Consider the following 24,295-nt stretch of genomic DNA (forward strand, 5'->3'; position numbering starts at 1 on the left):
TTACAACTCTGAAATTAATATTAAAAATACCTTATACAATGAACAGTAAGACAGTCCAGATGAAATAATACATGCTGCTTTCAAGCAAAAATGCTGCCTGGATAAGTTTAGACAGCAGAGATATTCTTGGCTTAAAAAAAACATTTTGGTCATTGTACTCCATTATCCCACAGTGCATGCATTAAACAGCCAAAAGACATCTGACAGATGGCAGTAAATCTATTTTTCCCTATCACTGCTGCAAAAGTCACCGGATTTCAGAAAAAAAAAAATTCTAACAAAGTTTTGGGTAATGTCACAATAGATTTTATTTTTTAAGCAAAAAGCAAAAAGTGTGTTGTAGTGTGTTTAACCATACTAGTCTAAATAGTGTGCTGAAATATTTTTGACTCAAAATATCTGTTTATTCTGTGAAAACCAAGTACTGTAAATGTTTACATTTTTTTGTTTAAACCTCATATTTTAAAATTAGCAAGATTGTACTTTTATGCCCAGCATTTCTCACTAATTATATCAAAATCTTAAAAACTGCTCTTTGAAGAACTATTAAGTTTTATGGACCATGCTCTAATTTTACTGAATTACAAATCCTACTCTGAAATATTGTTCTGTGTTTTTGCTTCATTTTGCATTGAAACTTAATTTTTTAACGTCACATTATATTAGACAAGAAACAGTAAGAAAAAATGGAAATATGCTGTTTGTTTGTAAAATAATTGCATAACAAAGACGTAATTGCCTTACAATTAGCTTCTGCATGTGAATCGTTAAAATAACTAATTTCTTTGTCCTAAACCTGATCAATATTCAGGTTGTAAATCTGTAGAACCATTGTGAAAATGAAGACTAAAGAGCACTCCAAAGAAGTTACAGATAAAATAATACAAATACATAAATTAGGAAAAGAGTTCAGAGCTATTCCAAGCAGTCAATGTGGGCATTGTTGGATCAGTTATTATGAAGTGGAGAACACGTCAGACTTCTCAGACATTGCCTAGGAAAGGTTGCCCTTCAAGACACAATGAAGAAATGTGAAAGAAATGTGGAGAATTGTGATTCCTCAGTGACTTCATCAATTGCAGTAAAGGAGGACCCGTTAATCGTATCAAGAGCTCAGTATAACAGTGGCCCATATGGAGGGTAATTCCACATCCAGTGACTCAGTTGTGAAGGTGAACAGGTTTGTGATAAAATGAGACCAAGATAGAGTTTTGCTCAAAATTCAAAGCATACAGTACATTATATGTGGTGCAAATGTAACCATGCCCCCAACTCAAAAGGCACTCTGCAAGTGAAGCAGTGTTATATATGTGGCTGCCTTCCATCAGTAGGAAAAGAGCATCTTATTAAGATAGAAGGAAAAATGGGAGGTGAAAAATACTAGCAAATATCGTAAGGAAACCTATTTCAGTGTGCTAAAAACATGAAACCTGGGCAAAAGGTATGGCAAAGTTCCCAAACACAACCCCAAAGGTAGACTTGGAGTATTTCAAAGACAAAAAAGATGAATATTCTACATTGGCCCAGTCAAAACTCTGATATCAAACTGACTGAGAACCTGTTGCAGATAAGCATCATTTGACTAACCTTAAGAATCTGGAGCAAATCTGCCTGGAAGACTGAACTAAAATCATATAACTCTCAGCAAAACTGAAACATGCTTACCCTAAAAAGTGTAAAGCGCTTTTTGATGAAAAAGATTTCTCTACAAAACATTAGTGTGTTAATTAATACTCATGTTAAGACAATGACACAGATAATTACATTTCAGTGTATGACTTAAAGCAAAATTAGAGTTAGTCAAGGAACAGCAAATTTTTGCAAAGCACTGTATATTTCATCATATTTTATAGGAATATATATATTTAGAAACTGATTGACATAATATTACCAGTGGTTAAATAATCCCTGCGTAACCATGGTATGTTTGTATGTTACCTACATGTCTGCCTGGGTTTTTGTCTACAGATTCCAGTTTTCCAAGGTATGTCAAAGATGTGAGTGTTATGTTCTGGACAGCTCTCAATTTGCACACTGTGAGTTAGAAATGGGGTGTGCATGTGTAAATTCTGTAATGGACTGGTTCTTGACCTTTACCTGAGCAAATCTGGGAAATTAAAATGAATTAATGTAGCTATTTATTTTGAACATGTTCTATTGAAGATAAGAAAATGTCTAACATAACTTGTCATGACTACAGTCTTTAAATTAAATAAAAAATTGAAATATCATTAAAGTACATGAACGTGTATCCTTTCATGTGTACTGTTTGTTTGTTTATGGACAACTAAAAAACATTCAGAAACAGAAAGTTATGATCCAAAAAGTTTCAGAAGTGGAGTTTTCACATGTGAACTAACCTTACCTTTCAGAGATAGAATACACATATAAGCCAGAACAATTCTCAAAATCAATTCATTTTAAAATTTATTTTATATTAGATCTATGAAATTATGCCTAAAATGTTAATATATAGCTCACTTTATATTTATGTAGTTCTACAGATCTCTCTTCCAAAATTTTCTTTCTCATCTTTGAAGACACAGGATCCTTGCCCAAGTGCACCTGCCTGAAAACAATATAAAATATATATATATTTTATTTTCTTATTGTTTACCGATGTGTTTTAATGCCCTAATTTTATCAATAAAGAAATCTGCAATCTTTTATTCAGGCTGTGTGGCGCTAGCAACTAATCCAAAAGTAAACTGCACTTACATTTATTTTAGCAATCATACAGTACATATACTTACAGTAGTTCTGAGCAATTTAGAGCATCCCATCACATTAATATTATGCTTTAAGAGTGCAGGAGGAGCCCATGTACACAATCCACATCAGTATAGACTGCTACAGCTGGGTAGGGGGAGTTTCCCTTGTTGGAATCAACATGGATTTGACAGAATGCAAGTCCAGGTTGTGAAAAAATACTTATGGTGATAATAAGACATCAACAAAGAATACTACTCATAAATAAAAATTGCTACATGCATTACACATGAAGTACCTGGCTTAAAAGAGAAGTATTAGGATAAACTACATGCAAATGTATCCACCTGTTTGTGCTAAGAACAAATAGTGTGATTAAAGAACAAAAGGTAAACCAGGAAAGGATTATAATAGTAGACTGCTTTTATCAAATAGACCCATCCATACATTTCTGAACCCCTTATTCATCCCAATTCAGGGATGAGGACAGCTAAAGTCTGTCCCTACAGAGCCTGTAAAACTGGGCAAAGGAGTAAGAAACCTTGGGCAGGGAGTCAGTCTGTTGCATGACACAGACATACACACACATTCATACCAGGAGACTTCAGAGTTGCCAAATAAGCTGGAAAACAAAAATGAATAAGCAAACAAAAATAAGAAGCAAAAACACATGCAGACAGTGGAGAACAACATGCTCCACACGCACAGGGAATGAAACAGAATGCAATGCCACTCTATAATGAGTATTTTTTTCCTAAACTGTGTATCTTTTTCAGGCCTTTAATGCACAATGAAGTAAGTTACAAGCTTCTCTTTTCCTTTTAGCTATTATAATGAAGAAGACCGCTAGTCATCACATCATTTATAAATGAATTTCCTGTTTTATTTTTTCAATGAACTTAAATATCATTTTATAATAAATAAAGTTAAGTCAAGAATACACAGTTTTACAAGTTTGTATCTACTCTCTATATATAAAATCCTAAGCCTAAAAGTGCAACGATTGTATGTCACGCTTTAAATTGGGCTTATTTTAAAACCTACATATATATATGTTTGGTATCATTCTTTTCAGAATTTATCAAACTTTAATGTGATGTTGTTAGATTTTCAGATTCTTATTCCATTTTTTAAATTATAAACTAAAAAATATCAAGAACTCGTGTCCCACGAGAGGAGACTTTGTGCCAAAAGATTTAACCACACCCGGGGCCAGAAATAAAACACTAATAAAAAGCTGCTGTACAGGCTTTTAAATGTTCGAAGCACTGCACGAGTTGCAGATCACACGGCACGGCAGCAGCAAGCCAGCAGCTGATTGATCAAAGACGAGGTAAAAAAAAACCTATTTGTTTCCGATGAGGTAAAAAAAAAAAAGAACTAGTTGTATCACCGTTTAATAGGGGGTTTCAGAGGAGCGACTGTGTCTCCTTGGGGTGTGTTCAGCCCCCCCCTTCACAACATGAGCGGCAGAGACGTGAAGTGGCTGGCACATAGCGCAGGTTTGGGTTGGCAAGCGAAGCGAGCAGGGGGATCCATCCCCCTAGTACTTAATTTATGCACAGTTTGCATAATACAGTAAATAATGATCAATACGCATTACTATATTATACATTTTTTATGAATTTTTAAGTATTCACTTTAAAAGCATCCTGAATTTTCAGCATTTACTATATAGCATGCTGGATTGTCAGCATATAGTATAAAAAGTGCACGCACATTAGACTTGTTAATATGGAATTCTAGTTTATTTAATTTAATCATGGAAAGTTTTAAGATTTTTTTCATTCACCTGTAGACCATGGTACCCTTTAGTCCCATTATAAGCTACAGGACGAGACAAGGTATTTTTAAAATGTATTAAAAAACAAAACACATTTCACCTTAGAACACAAATTTGTACGGCAAGTAAATACATAAAATGACTGTGAAGAAATAACTTTGACTTGAAAAATACCAAACTTACCCTTTAAGGTTCTAACAGTTTTTCTTTGCTGTTGAAGAGAAACTAAAAATAATACACACTGTATTTTTCAATATATTCTGACATGTAACAATCTATTAGGATTTTCTGGAGAAATTTCAGTTGATTACTAGTACTATTGAAAGAGGTTACATCATTGAATTTTAAAACAAAAGGCTACTTAGGTGCAAGACATAACTAACAAATGTAAGTAATTCTGTAACTGTAAAGTGCCTAGGTATAGCATTCACTGTAGAAAGGTGCTATGTAAATTAAAGTCAAAAAACATGTTAGATTATGTTTCAGATATAAAGTGGAAATAGAGGTTGCTAAATGATCATGACATTTCAATAAAAGAAGACATTTTACCACTGCACAAAGTATGCAAATATACCATGAAAAACTATGTTTTTTAGACAGTATGCAATAGAGACAGCTGAGGTACAGCTAAACAGCCAAAGAGAAATAACTGATAAATAGTGTACCTAGTTAAATATAAGGTGGGCAGTTTTTTTAAAGTCATAATCTGAATAGTAATCAAATATTAGCATTTGAGTAAACTAAAACGTAATTTAGCAGCTGCATTGATTCACACAGATTTTGGTAGGGGCTAGAGATGTTTACAGACTACAATGTAAAATCTTCTCTAATCTTGTCAACATTTTCTCTTCCAGATACACTTAATGTCTTCTACTAACACTTTGATCACAATAACAAATAGAATATCATTCATTTGCCTGCAGCACCACATGATTCTTCCTTCATTTTTCTGCACATGACCTAAAGAGGATATTTAAACAAGTTAATGTCCAGGTAGGATTTCAAGACGTGATTTAAACACTCACACTTACCAATTACCTGATGTCTTCAAAGACATCTTTAAAATCTTAGTAAAAGAATCTGTGCAACCCACCCCCTTCGTTAAAAGGACAACAATTATAGCTGTGACTATGAAAACAAAAGTGGACTGCCTGAATAACTACATCACTCCTATTATGATGAAATGCTGTGAAAGACTAGGCTATGAAACATTAAAGCAGAGCATTCCTGATACCCTGCTCCATGTTCAGTGTATATATTTCAATAATCAGTCCACAAAAGATGTCATATTGTTTGCCCCCATACTATCCTGGGACATCTGGATAATAAAAATTACTATATGGGAGTCCTGATTACAGATTACAGCTTAGCAGTTAACATTGTTGTACATTGAGACCTGATCATCAAACTTGTCAATTTAAGACATAGTGACAATTTTGGAGTTCTAACTAAAAGACATCAGCATGTGCAGATTGGCAGCATCTTATCCTCCACGCTGACCCTGAACACAGGCTCACCACAGGGTAATGTGCTGAGCCCCTTTCTGCACTCCTGGTTCACCTACGACTATGAGACCAAACAGTGATTTAACCCCATCATTAAATTTCCTGATGATATCACCGTCACAGGCTTGATCACCAACAATTATGAGACAGTTTAGAGAGATAAGTTCTAGTTGACGTGTGTGTTTTTTTTGCTGTTTTATTTTTATCCCTGTCTTGAGGAAACATGCAGCTAAGAACCTCATTGTATTATGTGTGCTATTGACTATGTACACATACTGCTAAACGTGAACACTTGTCACTTAATGCATTTCAGTACAAAGGTTAAGTAAAGCATAAAAGAATACTATTCAAAAATTAAAGGTGCACAAAAAATTATAGTAAGATTACTTGAAATTAGAACTGTCTTAAAAACATCTGATTACAAGAACAAAGATTTTAACTACCCCAGAAAGTTTAATGAAAATGAACAATAGATAATTTTTTTAAATACAAAGAAAAAAACTGATATCTCTAAAGGTACATGTAAGGATTTTAGAATTTACAACAGCTAAGTAAAGTACTTTTGTACAACTTTAAATAAAGCAATGTTCACAATCACTAGTATACCCTAACAATGACAAGTATATATTTAAAAGGACAGAAAGTACAATATTTGTTATTCTGACATTGCTTTAATTAGCTTTCCCAAACTGGGAACATCATAGGAGAGGAACTTGAATAAACAGTGAGCTGTCTCCTCAGGCTCTTACACAGTCCAGACACACAACTATTTTGGAACGCCATCATTTATCATCTACATGACATAAAAATGCTAAATATATTATCACAGTTACTATGCAGTTTCCTCATAATAAATATTCTTATTATTGAATATGTATAAAATAATGAATACAAGTTTGTTGTTTTTTTTTTTTTTAGATATTATAAAGTAATAAAAAAGCAGCTGAAGTTGCACTCATACCATCGTAGCTGGTTGGCTTGCTCTTCAAGCACATCCTCTCGAACCCTTTGTTCAAATGCGGCCTCTTTTACTTGTCTTGTCTTTAAACCATCACCAGCCTGGTTTAACACTTAACACAAGAACATGAGGACACTCTGCTTATGTACAAGTAAAATAATTAGCTGTACTTTATACCATTTAGTTAAAGAAACAAACTGAATTGAACTTTACTTGTTTAAAAATTACATTTTATTAGATACTATACTAAGTTATCCATGTTTAATTAAAAATGAACAAATAATTGATGTCAATGTTGTAAGTTAAAAAACATTTTTGACAATTTGTGTGTATTATATAAATATACTTTACTGCCATCTAGTGGAAATCATAATTGTTAAGCAATCATACACCAAAGTCAAAACAAAAAAAAAGAGAAAATGAACACTACTTAAGTCTAAATAAATAAACTTGTAGTCTAAAATGCCTTACCTTCTTTTATCTCTTTCACTCGTAACTTGCCTGGTTGTTGAATTAAAACTTTAGACACTGCATGTGGATTTGATAAATCCAGTGGAAACTTTAGGTCTTTGTAAATAACTTCCTAAAATTGAAAAAGTAGTTATATGCATATGTAGAAATCTTTTTGTATGTAGTATAAAGTTAACATATTGCAACTATTACCTTGGGCTTTTCCTGAAGTTGCACTGATTTCAATTTTCTTTTTGTCCTGGAAATGTGTAAAAGTGATATACGCTGAGGATCAAGTAACTGCTTTGTTGATATGTCTCCTGCTTCTCCATCCTTGTTTTGGGATCTTTAACACAAATAAATTAATAAAATAAATATTAAAAGTATTAAAAGTTGCTTTGGAACATTTTTTATTAGAGTCTATTTTTAAATTCTGAGAGGAAATGCAGTGTGGTTAGTGACATGCACAGTATGTATGAATTAAATGTCTTGCTGGGAAAAAATATACTACTGAGATGTTTTAACATTGCTGACATTTTTCCTTACTAATGATTAACAGCTCAAAATACATTATTGAGATTTTACAACTAGTATATTTATTGGGCGCTCTAAACAAATGTGAACAGTGGTGTCCTTTTGCATGTACCTTCTGTATATTCCACAATGCAAGAACATCTTCTCCTCACTCACTACTCAATGTTAAATTGTACCATTACATTTTTCTTTAAATTGGATTAAACCATTTACTTTAAACAATCCTAAGAAAGTAATTTTAAATATTCCTTAAATGTTCTGAAATTAGCAACTGTGTAAAGTTTCTAGAAAATAAAGGCCTATGTGACCCTTGAACAGGGATCTAAATAAAGGTTTGATATCAAGACCTAATCATGCTATACTTAATTTAAATCTAGCCAGTTATTTATTAACTTTTTAAGCAGTAAATGTAGGGTAGGAAAGTTAAATCAAGTAATAAATGACAGCCTGTTTCTCATGGGAAACACACACACATATATATATATATATATATATATATATATATATATATATATATATATATATATATATATATATATATATATATATATATATATGAGGGAGAGAAAGACAGACAGAGCAAAAATTTTTATATATGTTTTTATCATTAAAGTGAACTATAATTTTAACTTCTACGTAATTAAAAATATTTATTTAACTTGGATTTATATTTAAGTAAAAGTTCACCCTAACATTTAAAGATGCAAACTCTAATTTTAAAACAATGTTCCTCTTAGTATTGTGGAGCATATACGAGTAGACAGTTCATTTAGGTTGCTATGGAAAACTAGAAAATATGACAGTAAATTTTAGTTTATAACACTGTATATCATATCATAAGCATCAACACTACAGTTGTTACTACCTGACATATATTTAAAACCCCCATTTCAAGTAACAGACTTTGAAAATGAGTACAATTTTTACATTTTTACAATCTGTAATGACAGTGCATTTTTCTCCGCTGTGGTGTGCTGGACTGGTAACATTCACTTCAAAACAGGCCCACCGAATCAATAAGCTAACTAAAAGGGCTTACTCAGTTATAGGACACACTCTGGACTCCCTGGAGGTAGTAACAAAGGAGAGAATTAAAAAAACAAAACTGACGGCCTTCATGAACAATGCTGCACAACCTGTCTCTGATACACTAACACCGAGTACATTTAGCCAACATATTATTCAGCAGAATTGTTCTAAGAAGTGCACCACCTCATTCACTAACAGAATTTTGGATAAGCTGTCTTTTATTTAGGTATATTAAAACATACTTGTATAAGCAACATGTATCTAGATACCAATACAGTTATTTAATGTTATAGCTATCAAAATATTTTAATTGTTCTGCTGTTAATAAAAAAACAAGATGAAAAACCTGTAAAATTTTAGGTGCAGTGAGCAATCAAATGAAGCTTTCCCTACAGAAACTGATTGCATAGAATGACTTCATTTGCTATACTATTTAGTGTAATTATTTTTAAACTGGGTGTCAAGGTGGCACAGTGGTTAATACTGCTGCCACACAGGTAAAAAGGCCTGAGTTAGAATCCTTGTCTGTGTCGAGTATGTACATGCTCTGCTTGTCCATGTTAGCTTCATTTAGGTATTAAAGTGTCCTCCTACACAGAATGATATACATGTTGATGAACTGATTACAGGCAGTTTATGTATGTATACCTTTGCTCTATAATCCTGTTGTGGAAAAACTGTGTTCAGAATATAAATGTTTACTGCACTCAACAAACATTTTCAGCAATGATAATAAAATTTAATTTAACCCTATACAGAAGAACATTATTCAGGGTTAGGGGTTTGGTGGGGGTGTTACAATTTTTAGAAAATACTGTACTTTATGTGTGCCACTTCTTCCTTGATTATTCATTTTGAAAATTAGGAATTGATTCCTTTAATGGTTGAGTCCCTTTTCACCCCACAATACTCTGTACAAGATTCATTTTAGAATTAAATACAAAATTGCCCCACTCTTAAAATGCTTGTTAACTAATATATATATTAAAAAATACTTTTTTAAAAACCACGCTTATATTAAGTTAAAAAGTGTACTAAAAAGTAAAAAATAGGTCTCTCATACATCACTTGTAAAATAAAAGTGTGGTCGCTTTTGCTAAAATTTTATTTTTTAGTCTTGGGTTTGTTTTAGTATAACTTTGTAATCAATATTTTAACACTTCCTTTAATATTTCTATCCATTACTATCGCCATCTATTGGTGAAATCTTTAACTATTCTTCATATGAAAATTTCATTTCTTAATTAACATGGATTAATTTATAAATTAGTGAAACTGATTGTTGATTCATGGATTGTCATCGAAGTGAGTAAGTGTACAAAATTTCAAGTCATTTGGACAATAGGAAGTGAGTTAAATATCGATTACAAGATTTGTACCAGACAACAAACAGGTGAAGTTAAAAGAAGCGTGGTAATAATAAAAAGGGCAGAATTTCAGGGGCCTCATGTATTAACAGTGCATATGCACAGAAATGTTGCGTAAGAATGTTTCCACGTTCAAATCGCCAAGTATAAAACCTAAACTTGCCGTAAAGCCACGCACATTTCCACGGTACCTCATACCCTGTTGTACACAAGTTCTCTGCTCGGTTTTGCAGACTGGCGGCACCCAGCGTCAAAGCAGTGCTACTGTTCCTGTGTGGTTACTCCTTATTTTCCTAACGCGGCTTTATAAATACACTGAAACTAACCGCATATTGTTTATTAGTGTAATGCATCTGATCGTAATTAACCTGTAACAATATAATGGTCCAGGGAATAGCCATAGTATTCCAAATATCATAACTGCTTTAGCGTTGTTACTCTCACTTCACCTTCTTTTTCTGCTTTCAGCTGCTCCCATTAGGGTTGCCACAGCGGATCATCTTTTTCCATATTACTCTCACTGCACCACTCGGAGTATTTATATCACTGTATCTGAGTGGTGAATCACAGCAGCAGCTGATCGGAAAGAGAATTATCGGGATACAGCATCAAGCACACACTACCTCAGCCACGGCAAAACGCTTCAGAGTCTTTCCTGTATGGGCCTCGCGGTTCAGAAACAGTTTCATCCCAAGAACTTTAAACACAGTCAATCAGTCCATCAAGTGCTCCTTGTAGAACTGTTTGTACTTATAAGTACAATTACCTCACTGTAAACTTGCACTTCAGTTATAATATTGCAAAACCTGCGCCACTTTATAAAGAGCGTATTTACATATGATGACGATATCATTTTTAAGATGAAATGCAGCAAAATATGTTGATTATATTATACAGATAAAACTAACTTCATTTAAATAATCTATATTGTTAATAATTAAACATGTGAGGACACGGTGCCGCAGCGCTAGCTAGTTCACAGATTGATCCTGATTGATTGCTGTATGCTGGAAGGATAGATGGACAGAATAATTAAACACGTACTAAGAAGATATTTCAATGTTCCTTAAAAGTTTTGAAGAATCATCGTTGTAAGCTTACAGATGGCTTAACGTCTATTACAGAGCTGATTGTGTGGCGATTGGGTATTTGGAGAAAGAAAAGTAAGGACAGGAATTGGGGGTTAGTACGTTTGAAAGAGACAGTACCACCACCGTGTTCCCATGTTTAATAACATGCTTTCATTCCTATCATCATGAAAAAGATATCACATATACATCTCAGTATTTTAATTATTCAGACAGCTGTAATATCACCAATGTAATGGATTCTGTGTTCTATCAGAGGAAGAGAAAGCCGGTTTAAGAACCACATAGTGATTCACACACAGAGCACAAAGAAGATCAAATACAAAACAAAGCATTTAACGTGTTACTTTAGTTACGATGGGATTTGAGAAACTAGTAAATTAATCGATTTTAAGATGAAGTTTATGATGTTCTACTTTAATGACAAAATAAACTACGTGATTAAAGTGGAAATTTCGAGATTAAAGTTGACATTTCCTGCTTTTTACCCCACTGTGTGCCTATTTTTTTTTCTCTGTACTGTAAGCTTTCATACGACACTCAGACGTTGGGCTACGACTCGCCTTTTCACAGCGACTTGGATATGTGACGACTTCTTTTTTATTTTGGTTACTGTGCGGACTTTGTGGACTTGAGCTTTCAAGTTTCTTCGACACTCTGTCACTCGATCAACTACCTTTTGTTGATTATACCACTGTTTAAACCAACAAATAGTAAGTTTTTCCTTGCCTCCACTTGGTATTCGCTGAAATTCGTATATTTTCCCCCGTGCTTTTCCTATTGTCTTTTCACAGAAGGCTGAACTTAAGGGCTATTTATATTGATTTGCATATTCAAAGAGGCGTAATTCTGGGAAGAGTTGGGGCGGGACAGAAGGCGCGTGCACGTGCGTTACTTTTTATGCTGACCGGGATTTATGTAGCGGAAGAACATGGAAGTTGGAGTACGCACAGATTCCTGCATCTAGATTTTTTTGTGCGTAAGCACATTTTGGCTTTTGTGCTTACGTCATGTTATAGTGTGAATTCTATGCATGGTGTTATGCATGAGGCCCCAGGTCATTCTTGAGAAGCAGTTTTGCTAATAGTAAAGCAAGTCTACATTTTTAATAGAATAATTTTTGAAAGTATAACAATTAAAGTGGCATAGTTTTTAAATTTAGGGGACAGGTTTATTTTTAAAGTTTGGATGTGCTGTGTCACAGTTGTGTAATATTGAATTTTAAAAGAAGGATTGGGGTAAAATAATTGTTTCTTTGAACTCTGAATACTTGGTGATCATTCCAACAGACGTGTAGGGAATGGTATAGAATTATTCCTTTTCTCTTATGGCAGGATGATTGCTCCTAATCTGAAACACCACAAACATAGTTGCATTTATTGTATAGAAAATTAAATCACTCAGACACTGGGTTGAGGGAGTGGGGGTTTAGGGAACCATGCAAACTCCACACAGACCGTGAAATGACTAGAATTTGAAAACAGTTGGAAGGCAGCAGAAGCGATAATCAAAACTGTGTTTGTTTAATGTTTAATCAGTCCCTTTCTGAAATGCTGTTTGCAAAGTTTTAGTTTCAGCATCAGGGCCCTAATAATTTCACCTACCAAAAACTTTAAATCATTATCATAGTTGGTGCCATTCTAGCGAATAAATTTATGTCAATGACAATTTAAATACTGGAAATATTTAAAATAATGTGTCAATAATGTTGGAGTCTTCAATACTAAGAAATATAAATGTGTGAAAAGCACATGTGTACAATATATTATAAATACCTATTGTCTCATTTACTTTTTTAAATGCAGTTGCTTGAAGAGGAAGTTGAAACATAAAAACAAAGTCTGTATTATAAAGTTTTAAACAATTAGGCATGAAAAGTAAAATTACATAAAACTTTGTGATAATGAAATTTTTCAAACTGGTACCAAATTAACTTATTTGTTTCTTAAGTTTTTTTTCCAAGACTTTTTCCTAGCTCTGTGGGTAACAATAATGTATTAAACATTAGCAGCTACCAAGATATGAATTTAAAAGGCACTAATATTGTCTAATTTGTAAAATGTTTAATATATGCAATGCCATTTAAATTATCTAAAGGCCATAAAAATATGAAATATGCATATTTGAATTTAATAACCCATGACATCAGCTGAAGCCTATCTCATCAGTGTTAGGGTCACAACAGAAATCAATTCAACCCTTTGCTGAGCACACTGACACTCATACAATACCAATTTACCTGTAGAATGGTCAGCTAATCTACTTTGCACCTCTTTGGGATATAGGAAGATGGAGTACCTGAAGAAATATCAGGAAGACTCAGAGAGAGCACATGAATGTGACACAGACAGTGTCTGGGCTAGGATTTGAATCAAGGATTAATGAACTACTGGACCACCATGCTACCCAATACAAGACATATCACAACTAAAACATATTTTAAGTGTAAATACTTCAAACGTTATGCATAACAAATAAAAATGCACCAGAGTCTAATCAGATAAGTCACCAAGTGAAATCTACTGAAGCTATTTCAGATGAAAAGAATTTTATTAGAATAAAGTCAACATAACTTACTTTATTTGAAGATATGGTGTGGATGTCCCAGTGATTGTGCAAACATAAGGTTGTGAATTAAACTGAGAGACTACAAGTTGAATTGTTGTTTGGGCTGTCCCATATTCAAAAGGTGTGAAGGTGACAATGACATCTATCTGTCCATTGGCTGGTATTATTCCTGAATACATAAAATAAGATATCACTTTCAAGCCCACTTAACTCAGTTCTAGTAAATGTGCAACTATAGCTTAGGACAAGTCAAATGAAAACAACAGATGATGGATATTCAATGACACTCAGTGCTCAATAATGCAAAAAATATATGTAGCTTTGCAATATATGTTATTACTTAAAAACACTATAAAACAAACTACAAAAAACAGGAGAAAAATTATAACAACATACTATACAGAAAAAATAACTCTTTGGATCTACTTATCTAGTAGATCTAATTATGCCACCTATTTCTATTTATTTGAAGTAAGTAGATCTAATATTTAACATATACATGGGGTAATTCATGTTCTCATCATCTACTATTACAATAATAATTTACTGAAAAAAATAAAATATTGGAGCTACTCATAAACGTACCTATTTCAATTTAATCAAATTAGGTTACCCTAATTTAAACCAAATGTGAAGATCCAATGTACAACTTTCTGTGCATTAATCACATCACCATCACCCTTCTGGAAGCACAGTGCTGCTTTCTCACCATAAGGAAACTAGGGTTCGCCTCCCAGGTTCTCCCTGGATTGTGCTTGCATGATCTACCTATTTCTGCATGGGTTTACACCAGGTGCTCCTGTTTCCTTCCACAGTCCAAAGACATGCAGATTAGGTGAATCGGCCGAGCTAAATTGGCCCGAGTGTGCGTTTGTTTTGTGTGGGTGTGTGTATTCGCCCTGTGATGGACTGGCACCCTGTCCAGGGTTTGTTTCTGCCCTGCACCATTTGCTAGCTGGGATAGGCTCCAGCTAACCAGATCTGGATTAAATAGGTTAGACCACCCTGTATCGATACAGCAATACTCTCCAATGTCAATTGTTAGAAACATATACAATTACCTACAAACTCACTCATTTTCTTATAAATCAATTTAAAGTTGGTGTGTAATGGCAAAATCATTTAAAGTTAAAATTCTGAATAAAGTCGACATAAGGCAACTGAGTAATGGCAATGTAACCTACAAAATGATGTGTGATTGATATTGATGATTAAAGCAATGAAATCTTTTTAACTTGTTTACACATAAATTTTATGCATGTATAAATGTCATACCCATTCAGTTGTACTAAAAAGGGTATGAAAAGCCTTAAAACTAAGGCTAATTTTAAGTCAATCTAAATTAGCTGTGTAACAGCAATATGCATCAAGAATCATTTTTCTGAGTGAAAGAATATCAAATTGCCCAGGTAATGATTACACAATAATAGAAAATCACACACACTCTTTAAGATAGATTTTTTTAATGATTTTGGAAAACATTTACGAGATACAACAACTTAACATTCACAATAATACTGCCATTAATTCAAAACATGTTAATGTATACTTTAAAATATATTCAAATTATAACAACAAATATATTTAAAGAGTTAGAGGGTCATTTTTTTACTTTGTGATGTCCAGTATTTACAGCAGCAAGTACATGTTATGCAACTCACCTACCAATGAGCTTTTGTGTTATTTGAAGGATGTGCGGACATATTGCTGCATGGAGTAAAACTGTAAAAGCACTTTAGCTAATCCAGGCCATGAACTTTGAACATATTATTTTAAGTTTATTGTTAACTAAAACAAGTGGAATACTGTGTTTTTATATTTATTCATCCATTATCCAACCTGCTATATCCTAACTACAGGGTCATGGAGGTCTACTGGAGCCAATCCCAGCCAACACAGGGCGCAAGGCAGGAAACAAACCCCAGGCAGGGTGCCAACCCACCGCAGGTTTTTAAATTTAACAGAGGAAAAAAAAACTTTTGAAATCTGTATTCAACAAATTTTAAAAAAAAGAATATAATTTGTGAAAAAAAATATATACATAATTTGTTGTAGTATTAGTTTTAAAGGATAACTTAGCTGAGAATTAGTTTAGCTGAGTACTTCGTCCTTAAAAGGCACAACAAGGAAACACCACAGCGTCTCAAGTACATGTAAACAATTCTAAGAATAACTGCCATTAAGAAGCATGAGGTTTGACAAAGACTACTGGTCAGTGTCAGCATAAGAATCTCTTTGTGATGCTTCTGTAAATTTACGGTTTGGTGCAAAAAATTCTGGACTTCGTCAGTTTTTTTTTATTATTTAAGGGGAAAAATGAAATGGTCACCGTGTACTAGGTGAGAATAAAGGAAAATTACAATCTTGTGTTTGTGAGCAACATAAATATAAATTTAAAAACTGAAAGCACATATGCTAATTGTCAAATTTAAATTTGATTTGGAATATTTTATAACACTCTTACATCCAAACTAATCAGTCTTTAAGATTTTAACACAGATTCAAATTAAAGAAAGAAAAATTCTGCTTTATATTGACTAATTAAATTAAAATAAATCAGTCTGCAACACATCAATTAATTTTCCAAACCTTCTTTTCCCAATACATTGGTGTCACAGCCAGTCTCAGCAGTATTCGACACAAAGAAGGATACAGCACTAGATAAGATGCCCACCCAATAAAGGGAAAATGTGCACACACAGATCCACACTCACTCCTCCAAGGCTAAATTCGCATTCGCCAATTAACATAACACATACACACATATGGAGAGTGGAAAGAAGTAATTATAGTAAGAGAACACGTACACTTCACACAGAGAAGTCACACAGCCAGAAACTGAATGCAGATTCATGAATCTGAGTGACACAAGCCTAACCCTAATTTTTATTCAAGTAATGTATTTAATTTCTGCATTATACTTTATGTTGGTGTAGTAGCTTTTCATAGTTACCAAACTGTACAAAAGTAGTGCAAACAAAAGTGAACATGGTGGACTAAATATGAAAAAATATGTTGAGATCTTTAGATGCTATATATATAAATGATAGATGGATATATACTTTATTAATCCCAAGGGGAAATTCACATAATCCAGCAGCAGTATACTGATACAAAAAAAACAATATTAAATTAAATGGTAATTAAAAAAAAAAAAAATGAAAGAAATGTCATGTCCTAATATAAGATGCATACATTTAACTGTATTCTTTTGCTGTGCAGACTTAAAAAGAGAAACTGGTGCAAAGTTGTAATATTCTTTGGATGGAAGACCAGTCTAGAGGTGACTATACTCACACTCGCTCACCAATTCAGTTACTTACAGCAACACAATTCAGTATAGCATCTCTTTAAAATATGGGAAAAAACAGACGCTAATCAATATTTAAACATATAGGAACAATTATAAATATGCCTTTTAATTAATGATTAAATTATGTATAGGGCGGCACGGTGGTGCAGTGGGTAGCGCTGCTGCCTTGCAGTTAGGAGACCCGGGTCCGTTTCCCGGGTCCACCCTGCATGGAGTTTGCATGTTCTCCCTGTGACTGCGTGGGTTTCCTCTGGGTACTACGGTTTCCTTTCATGCTGGTTAGGTGCATTGGGGATTCTAAATTGTCCCTAGTGTGTGTTTGGTGTGTGTGTGTGTGTGTGCCCTGTGGTGGGCTGGTGCCCTGCATGGGGTTTGTTTCCTGCCTTGCGCCCCGTGTTGGTTGGGATTGGCTCCAGTGACCCTGTAGTTAGCATATAGCGGGTTGGATAATGGATGGATGGTTAAATTGTGTATAATTACAATCACACTGACAAACAATAAGCATAATTTTAGATGGCCAAAATGTGTTTAGATGATAAAGGATTCTTGTGAAATTAAATTCCATTCTGTTGCCAAATAATTTTCTCTGGGGTTGTTGGGTATGAAGGAAAGAATAAGGAAGGATTAAACAAGGAGTCATAAACATATGTGAAACATGAAGAAGTAGAATCCTAGTTATATTTAAAAATCCGGCTGCTATGCAGAATATTACTAAATAATTAATTATCTGTCATTAAAATGTAGTGTCCTTCTATAATACTCAAAAAAATTATATACTAGTAACTCACCTGAAAGTGGCTCAACAATAAATGATTTGTGAGGGTGTATTTCGTAGATCTGAAATTCAAAGTCAATCGGACAGCTGCAGCACAAAGGAATAATGCACACCTTGCTGAAAATTAAAAAAATAAATAAATGAAAAATTAAGCACACATTAAAAAAATGCCAGGAGAACAGTAATGTTAGGTTCTTTTTGAATGGTCAAAAACTGAAAACAGAATATCATATATTCACATGATTAGTCATTGTGTCTTCTGATTGTGATAATAAAATGGCTAACTCAAACAAATGTTGACTCGCATCTTTTCTATTAATGTGGAAGTGTTTTTACTGTAAATGACTGTCATTTAGTCATCACTGCTGAGTCAGGTTTCATTTGCCTGACACAGCACCAGAATAAACATTAAATCATTCCCTTACAGAAACTACTTATTTGATTTCGAATTCAGGAAACTCAGGGAGCTGCAGTCTATCCTGGCAGCATGAAAAGTAAAGCTGTACTTAGTCCTGAATGGAATGCTAATTTCAGCATAAGCAAAAATACTGTTAAGTGGTATATAAAAATTTAAATACAACAGTAGGAATTCAAATGCACTTTTAGAGAACACAAGATTGGTTTCAAATAAATCTTTGAAAAGATTTACACATTATTATTGTATTCAGTACTCCCACTCATTTTTAAACACACTTATTTAATTACATGATCATGCAATCATCCAGGATTGGGTACCTAATTATTATAAGACACAATCATGCAAACACACATACTCAGTCAAACTGGGACAATTTAGTCATCAATTAACCAAACTTGCCTGCCTTAGGATGTGAAAAATGACTATCTAGGGAAGCTAGAGAGAACATGCATACTCTACACAGCGACTAACTTAAAAATAGAACCCAGGTCCCTGGTACTGTGAGACAGCAACATAATAAGTATGAGATATATGCAATTTATTGCTTCAGTTCTTGATCATACAGTTTCAATCAATAGGTTATTATATTTTTAGATATAACAATTTGCCTTTGAATTTTTATTTATTTGCTATTACCCAAATTCATGTACACTACTCACAAAGTCATGTAAATTTCAGTTAAATGTAAAATGCCTTAAAGTTAAAAAAAAAAAAAAGTTACAAATGGCACATTTTAAGATTTTAAGAGTGCCCACATTTTGCTTGCCCTGTTTTTATTTGTTGTTTTTGTACACCATGAGATAATTTATTCTTACTTATATAATAATTAGTACACTATAATTTCTTATTCATTTATTTATTCAGTGTTAATCATAAAACATACTATCTCAATGCTTCCTTTACAAAGCAATTAAGGATAAAATCCAGGACAATCATAACTGTTAAGTATTCAATTCTTTTGATTCAAGCGCACTTTTAGAAGTGAGTATGTATTCCAGTCTCGAGGTGTAAGCACAAGATGGCGTATGTGTAAAAGAAGTAAGAAGCTGGGAAGTGGGGATATATATCAATAAAAAATATATGTCTTCTGATTTGACAAAGCCAAACTACTGTACTTCAGATGGACAAATGGCTTGGGGAATTACTGGAAGAGTTGATGGTGAGGCTATAGGGGGCACTTACCCTGTAGTCTGTGTGTGGATCTTAATGCAACAGTGATGGGGACACGGTGCTGTTAAACTTGGTGCTATCCTTTGGATGAGAAATATAATTGAGGTCCTGACTCTGTGTAGTCATAAAAGATCACAGGACATCTTTTGAAAGAGTAAAGTGTTTTTGGACGTCCTAGATTAATTACCTGGCATGGCCAGGTCATTCCTTATGTGTTATTGGCTAACTATCTCTTTCAACCCTTCACTGCCTAATAGCTAATATACAGTGAGTGTACTGGCATAAAAATGGCTGCCATCATATCATCCAGGTGTATGCTACACATTGTTGGTGCTTAAAGTGGTTCACCTCTGTCTATGTAAAGTGCTCCAAATAGGTTAGAAAAGTGCTATACAAATGTAATTATTATTATTATTATTACATTTATGTGGAGAGGAATATAAAAGAATTTCAAAGACAATTTAAACACAATGGATTAGCCTGAAATCTATCAAACAGAACAAGAAAATGGATCAGAGGACCCAATGGAAGCAAAACTCTTATGCAAAAAAAAAAACTTGACAAGGACAAGCTGGAATTTGGTGAAAAATGAAAAATGTATAACTTTAAAATAACATTTTGGTAAGGACCTACAGAAAACTCATGTAAACGTGTGGAAAACATGCAGCTATGAGGCTGCAGGCATAACCACTGTGCAACCTCATTTTTATACAGTTTATTCAATCAATTCTTTATACTTCTCTTTGACTCTACATCAAATGAGCAAAAAGTAGCATTTGTACTGAATCGTATAATTAGAAAAATAAACTTATTAAAATAAAATGCAATGTAACTAGTTAAACTATCTCTATCACATTAAATTGGACAAAGTGGAATTTTCAAGCACTGAGCACTTACAAAGTCTTTCCTCACAGGTTTCAAAACACATCTATTAGACATAGTCACTTTGTTTGTTGTGCAATCCCCCTGAGCAAAAGGTTTTGTGTGTCATAATCCTTTTGGCATTAAATAAATAAAGTAGAAAAATTGAATTTTTAGTCTGACTACATTTCAGGCAATGTAAATAGGAATTATATAATTTATCACACCTACTTGATGATATACAAATATTTGCTAATATTTGCAGAGTAAAAAATAAAAGGGTAACATCTTTATTAACACATTAAAGTCCCCATCTTTCTTTGTTTGCATCTATAATATAGTAATTTTTCTTTTATCTTTTACATCACAGCTGTTTTAGACTGATCTTGCTTTCAGGGTTTATAAGTGGAAAAATCAATCAAATATAAATTCAGACTATCCATGTATGTATTTATAGTGCATAACAATTATATCACCTGCATATACATGCAGTATGACACTGCACATGGGAAAATATTTTAGCAGTGTCCAGTGCCAGTAAATGCATATGTTTGATTTGTTTTGGTAAAAGCAAGCAAACATATTTGATTCAAGCCATCTATCACTTGCTAATCTGAATGTACTTACTGTTCAAAGCATTAGAAAATACATGAAAAATATACAGTTCTAATACCAATTTTGTAAGTATGGTGGCAATATTATATTTTTAAATGCCTGAACAGTATATTATCAAAAATAAGGCAAACAATGTGTTCCATGTAATTTGCCAACCTCTCTTTTCATATATATCAGGTGTACTACAATGGCACGCTGGTTAGATCTGCTGTCTCACAGATCCAGTGCCCTGGGTACAAATCATACACTTAGTGTATTGTCTCTATGGAAAGAGAGAGAGGGGGAAATGATCAAGTACTTAAACAGTAGCACTTAAGAGACTCTTCTGCCACCGGCGAGTCTTGGCAAGGAAACTGGCTTGGATCCATTCTCCAATATGGAGAATAGTAAATGCAGATGATGTTGTCTCTGACCGGACAGAAAGTTCCGAAGTGAAGCCATTGGTGTGATTGTGTATGCTGTGCACATGTCAGAAATAAGATCATTGGAGATTCATGGAAGGAGCTGTTTATGAACAGAGTAGTGACAGCAGCATTGGATGGTAGCCAAGGAAGGAGAAAATATCTAGTAAAAAGTCACATGAGGGCACAAGGGAGAAGCATGGTTTTTCACAATGTATTATGAATTATTATGTTTTATTATTTTATTATGAATTATTATGTATTATATTATTATTATTATTATGAATGGTTACGAGAATTACTGAAGCCAAAATGTCAGCCAAAAAATTTGGATGTGACTGTCAGTAGGGTTTGCTCCCTAGGTACCAAGGTACCCAAATTATTCTATAACATTTCAGTAATTATTTATTGCTTATTGCTGATCTTTCTGATCATAAAATAGGAAATTATGATAGCAATTGACGAGAAGAATTCATAATTAGTTGTAGAATTACAGCGTTTTAGGGTTCCTCTAGACTCCCTCTTTCTCTCATACAATTTGGCTCAAAAACTAATCAGCACATTGTCATCTCATAACAGGCTTAAGTTTAGAGTTTGGGATTTTTCCCTCCAGCCGGTTTAGCTGTAGACTGTCCTCAAGAAACTGTGACACGCAGACACACACACACAGACAGACATACACCCATCATTGAGATATTGAAGATTTTGGTATCAGGGGATCCTAATACATTGAGATCCGTCAAAAACTGAAAATCAAATATTTTGAGTAATCTAAAGCTTTCGCTCCTTCCCCATAGACAATAGGTTATTATGGGGGAGGCTGCAAAGCAAAAAGCACATATGAATATTTATAAATTTCCAATTTCCAGACAAAGTGATAAATCATATTACACTTTAGTAATCGACTTACTCTTACTGTCATTAATAATGATGATAATGACTACTCCAAAAGAGAAAGATACAGATTTACGCACTGTTTAAGTAGCATCACAAAAAAATCACCAATGGGTTACTTTGAAGGATTCTAGTCTTCAAGGCCCAAGGTAGAACTGAAAAGCTCAGGCTGCGCGGGCACACACCTGAGCAAAAGTAGGCTGCGAACATTGCACCATACCACTAACCAAGCACCCCCGATTCAGAACCAGAAACAAAGAAAATATGTGAGAGACAGACAGACAGACAAACTTTATTTGCCCCATGGGGGAATATTCCAAAAAGAAATATTTTCTAGATAAGAAATTTAATTTAGTAAATTTTTTTAGAAAACTGGAAAAATGTGATTATTATGACTAAGATTGTTATAAACATTTTACCAATATATTAAATAACTGAGTTGTGTTTACTACTTACTTAATTTTTGCACAACAGTGAAATCTGCTTGGGGATGGGGGACCAGTGGCCCTCCTACTCCTAATGCAAAGTCGCCATTGGATGTGTGCTAATAATACCATACTGTACTGTAATATATAGGACTAGAGGTTAAAAATTTTAGAAAGAAATTTTAGTGTTTATAGCTACATAATTTTCTCAAATTACTTTGTAAATTTAATAACAATACTTAAATACTTATGTATAGTATATAGAATATTTATACTGTATACAGAATGCAAAATTGTAATGTTCCACTGTGGTCCCTGCCAAAGTCTTATAATGACACCTGTTAGTGACTGCATGCTATATTTAAAATGAGGCAACATAGTTTGAATTCCGCCTCATATCTTTATATATAATACGCTACTGTGGCTGTCCAGTTGTCTGTCCAGGATTTTAAATCACTTGTAACTCGCAAACCGTTTGAACTATTGACCTGAAATTTGGTACATATATACAGTACTATGTGACATCTAATATCCTATTTTGGGGTGATGATTGACCTCCAATGTTATTCCTCTTTTTATTTTTATTTTATTGTAGAATCAACTCTCGGCAGTGGCCAGCAGGGTAGCTGTGCGACGCATGCATACAGGTGCCGTTCTCATCCCTACCACTTTTGCCATCACTTCCCCTACCTCTTCATATCTTAAATCATTCTTGAGGCAGATTGAAGACTTAAGTTCCAGCTTAAGTGAAAAATGAAAGAAAACGTACTAAGTAATTGTAACACAAACACTGACTTAATCAGTTTTAACACTAAAAGATGCAGACGAAAGAAGAGCAGGCCACTAGGGTGGAGAAAAGAAGAGCCACTCAGCAAGCAGCAAGCCCATCAACCTCTGAGCAAATGAATGCTAAACGTACAGAGAAAGAGGATGAAAACTATGAATGCTCAAGTCAAGTATATTCGTGCTGTTACTGGTACTATATATTATGTATAACTATTTATTAATACTTCACAGCCTTAGAAGCAATGACCAAGAAAATCTAGAATATTATACCGAATTAGGTAAAACTGAAGAAGAAATATACAATTCTTTTGGGAATACTGAGACTGTTCACCTTCTTCTGTTATTAACTATTGTCAACCTTAATACTTTTCGACCTTTTTATCCTATTGGTCGACATACAGTATTTACTTGTAGTATATACTGCAATGTTCTTTTAATATTTCACTTTAAAACCATACCTGCATCTATACTAATAAAAGGCAAAGCCCTCACTGACTCATCACTAATTCTCCAACTCCCCATGTAGGTAGAAGGCTGAAATTTGGCAGGCTCATTCCTTACAGCTTACTTACAAAAGTTGAGCAGGTTTCATTTCGAAATTCTACGCGTAATGGTCATAACTGTAACCTATTTTTCTCCATATACT

General features: G+C 33.7%; 1 protein-coding gene across 3 annotated transcripts in view; it reads right to left on the reverse strand.

Moving 5' to 3' along the window:
• cfap221 (cilia and flagella associated protein 221) overlaps nt 1-24,295 on the reverse strand; it is a 67,990-nt gene that overhangs the window by 24,860 nt on the left and 18,835 nt on the right. For all 3 annotated transcript variants that reach the window (XM_039756905.1, XM_039756903.1, XM_039756904.1), the window contains exons 8-13: nt 18,093-18,196; nt 14,001-14,160; nt 7,619-7,751; nt 7,427-7,538; nt 6,959-7,067; nt 2,482-2,569 (exon numbers count right to left, since the gene is read on the reverse strand). In XM_039756905.1, the coding sequence (XP_039612839.1) occupies nt 2,482-2,569; nt 6,959-7,067; nt 7,427-7,538; nt 7,619-7,751; nt 14,001-14,160; nt 18,093-18,196 (706 nt within the window). The remainder of the gene's footprint in view (nt 1-2,481; nt 2,570-6,958; nt 7,068-7,426; nt 7,539-7,618; nt 7,752-14,000; nt 14,161-18,092; nt 18,197-24,295) is intronic.

This window comes from Polypterus senegalus, chromosome 6 (genome assembly GCF_016835505.1).
Source record: "Polypterus senegalus isolate Bchr_013 chromosome 6, ASM1683550v1, whole genome shotgun sequence".
Taxonomy (NCBI): Eukaryota; Metazoa; Chordata; class Cladistia; order Polypteriformes; family Polypteridae; genus Polypterus; species Polypterus senegalus.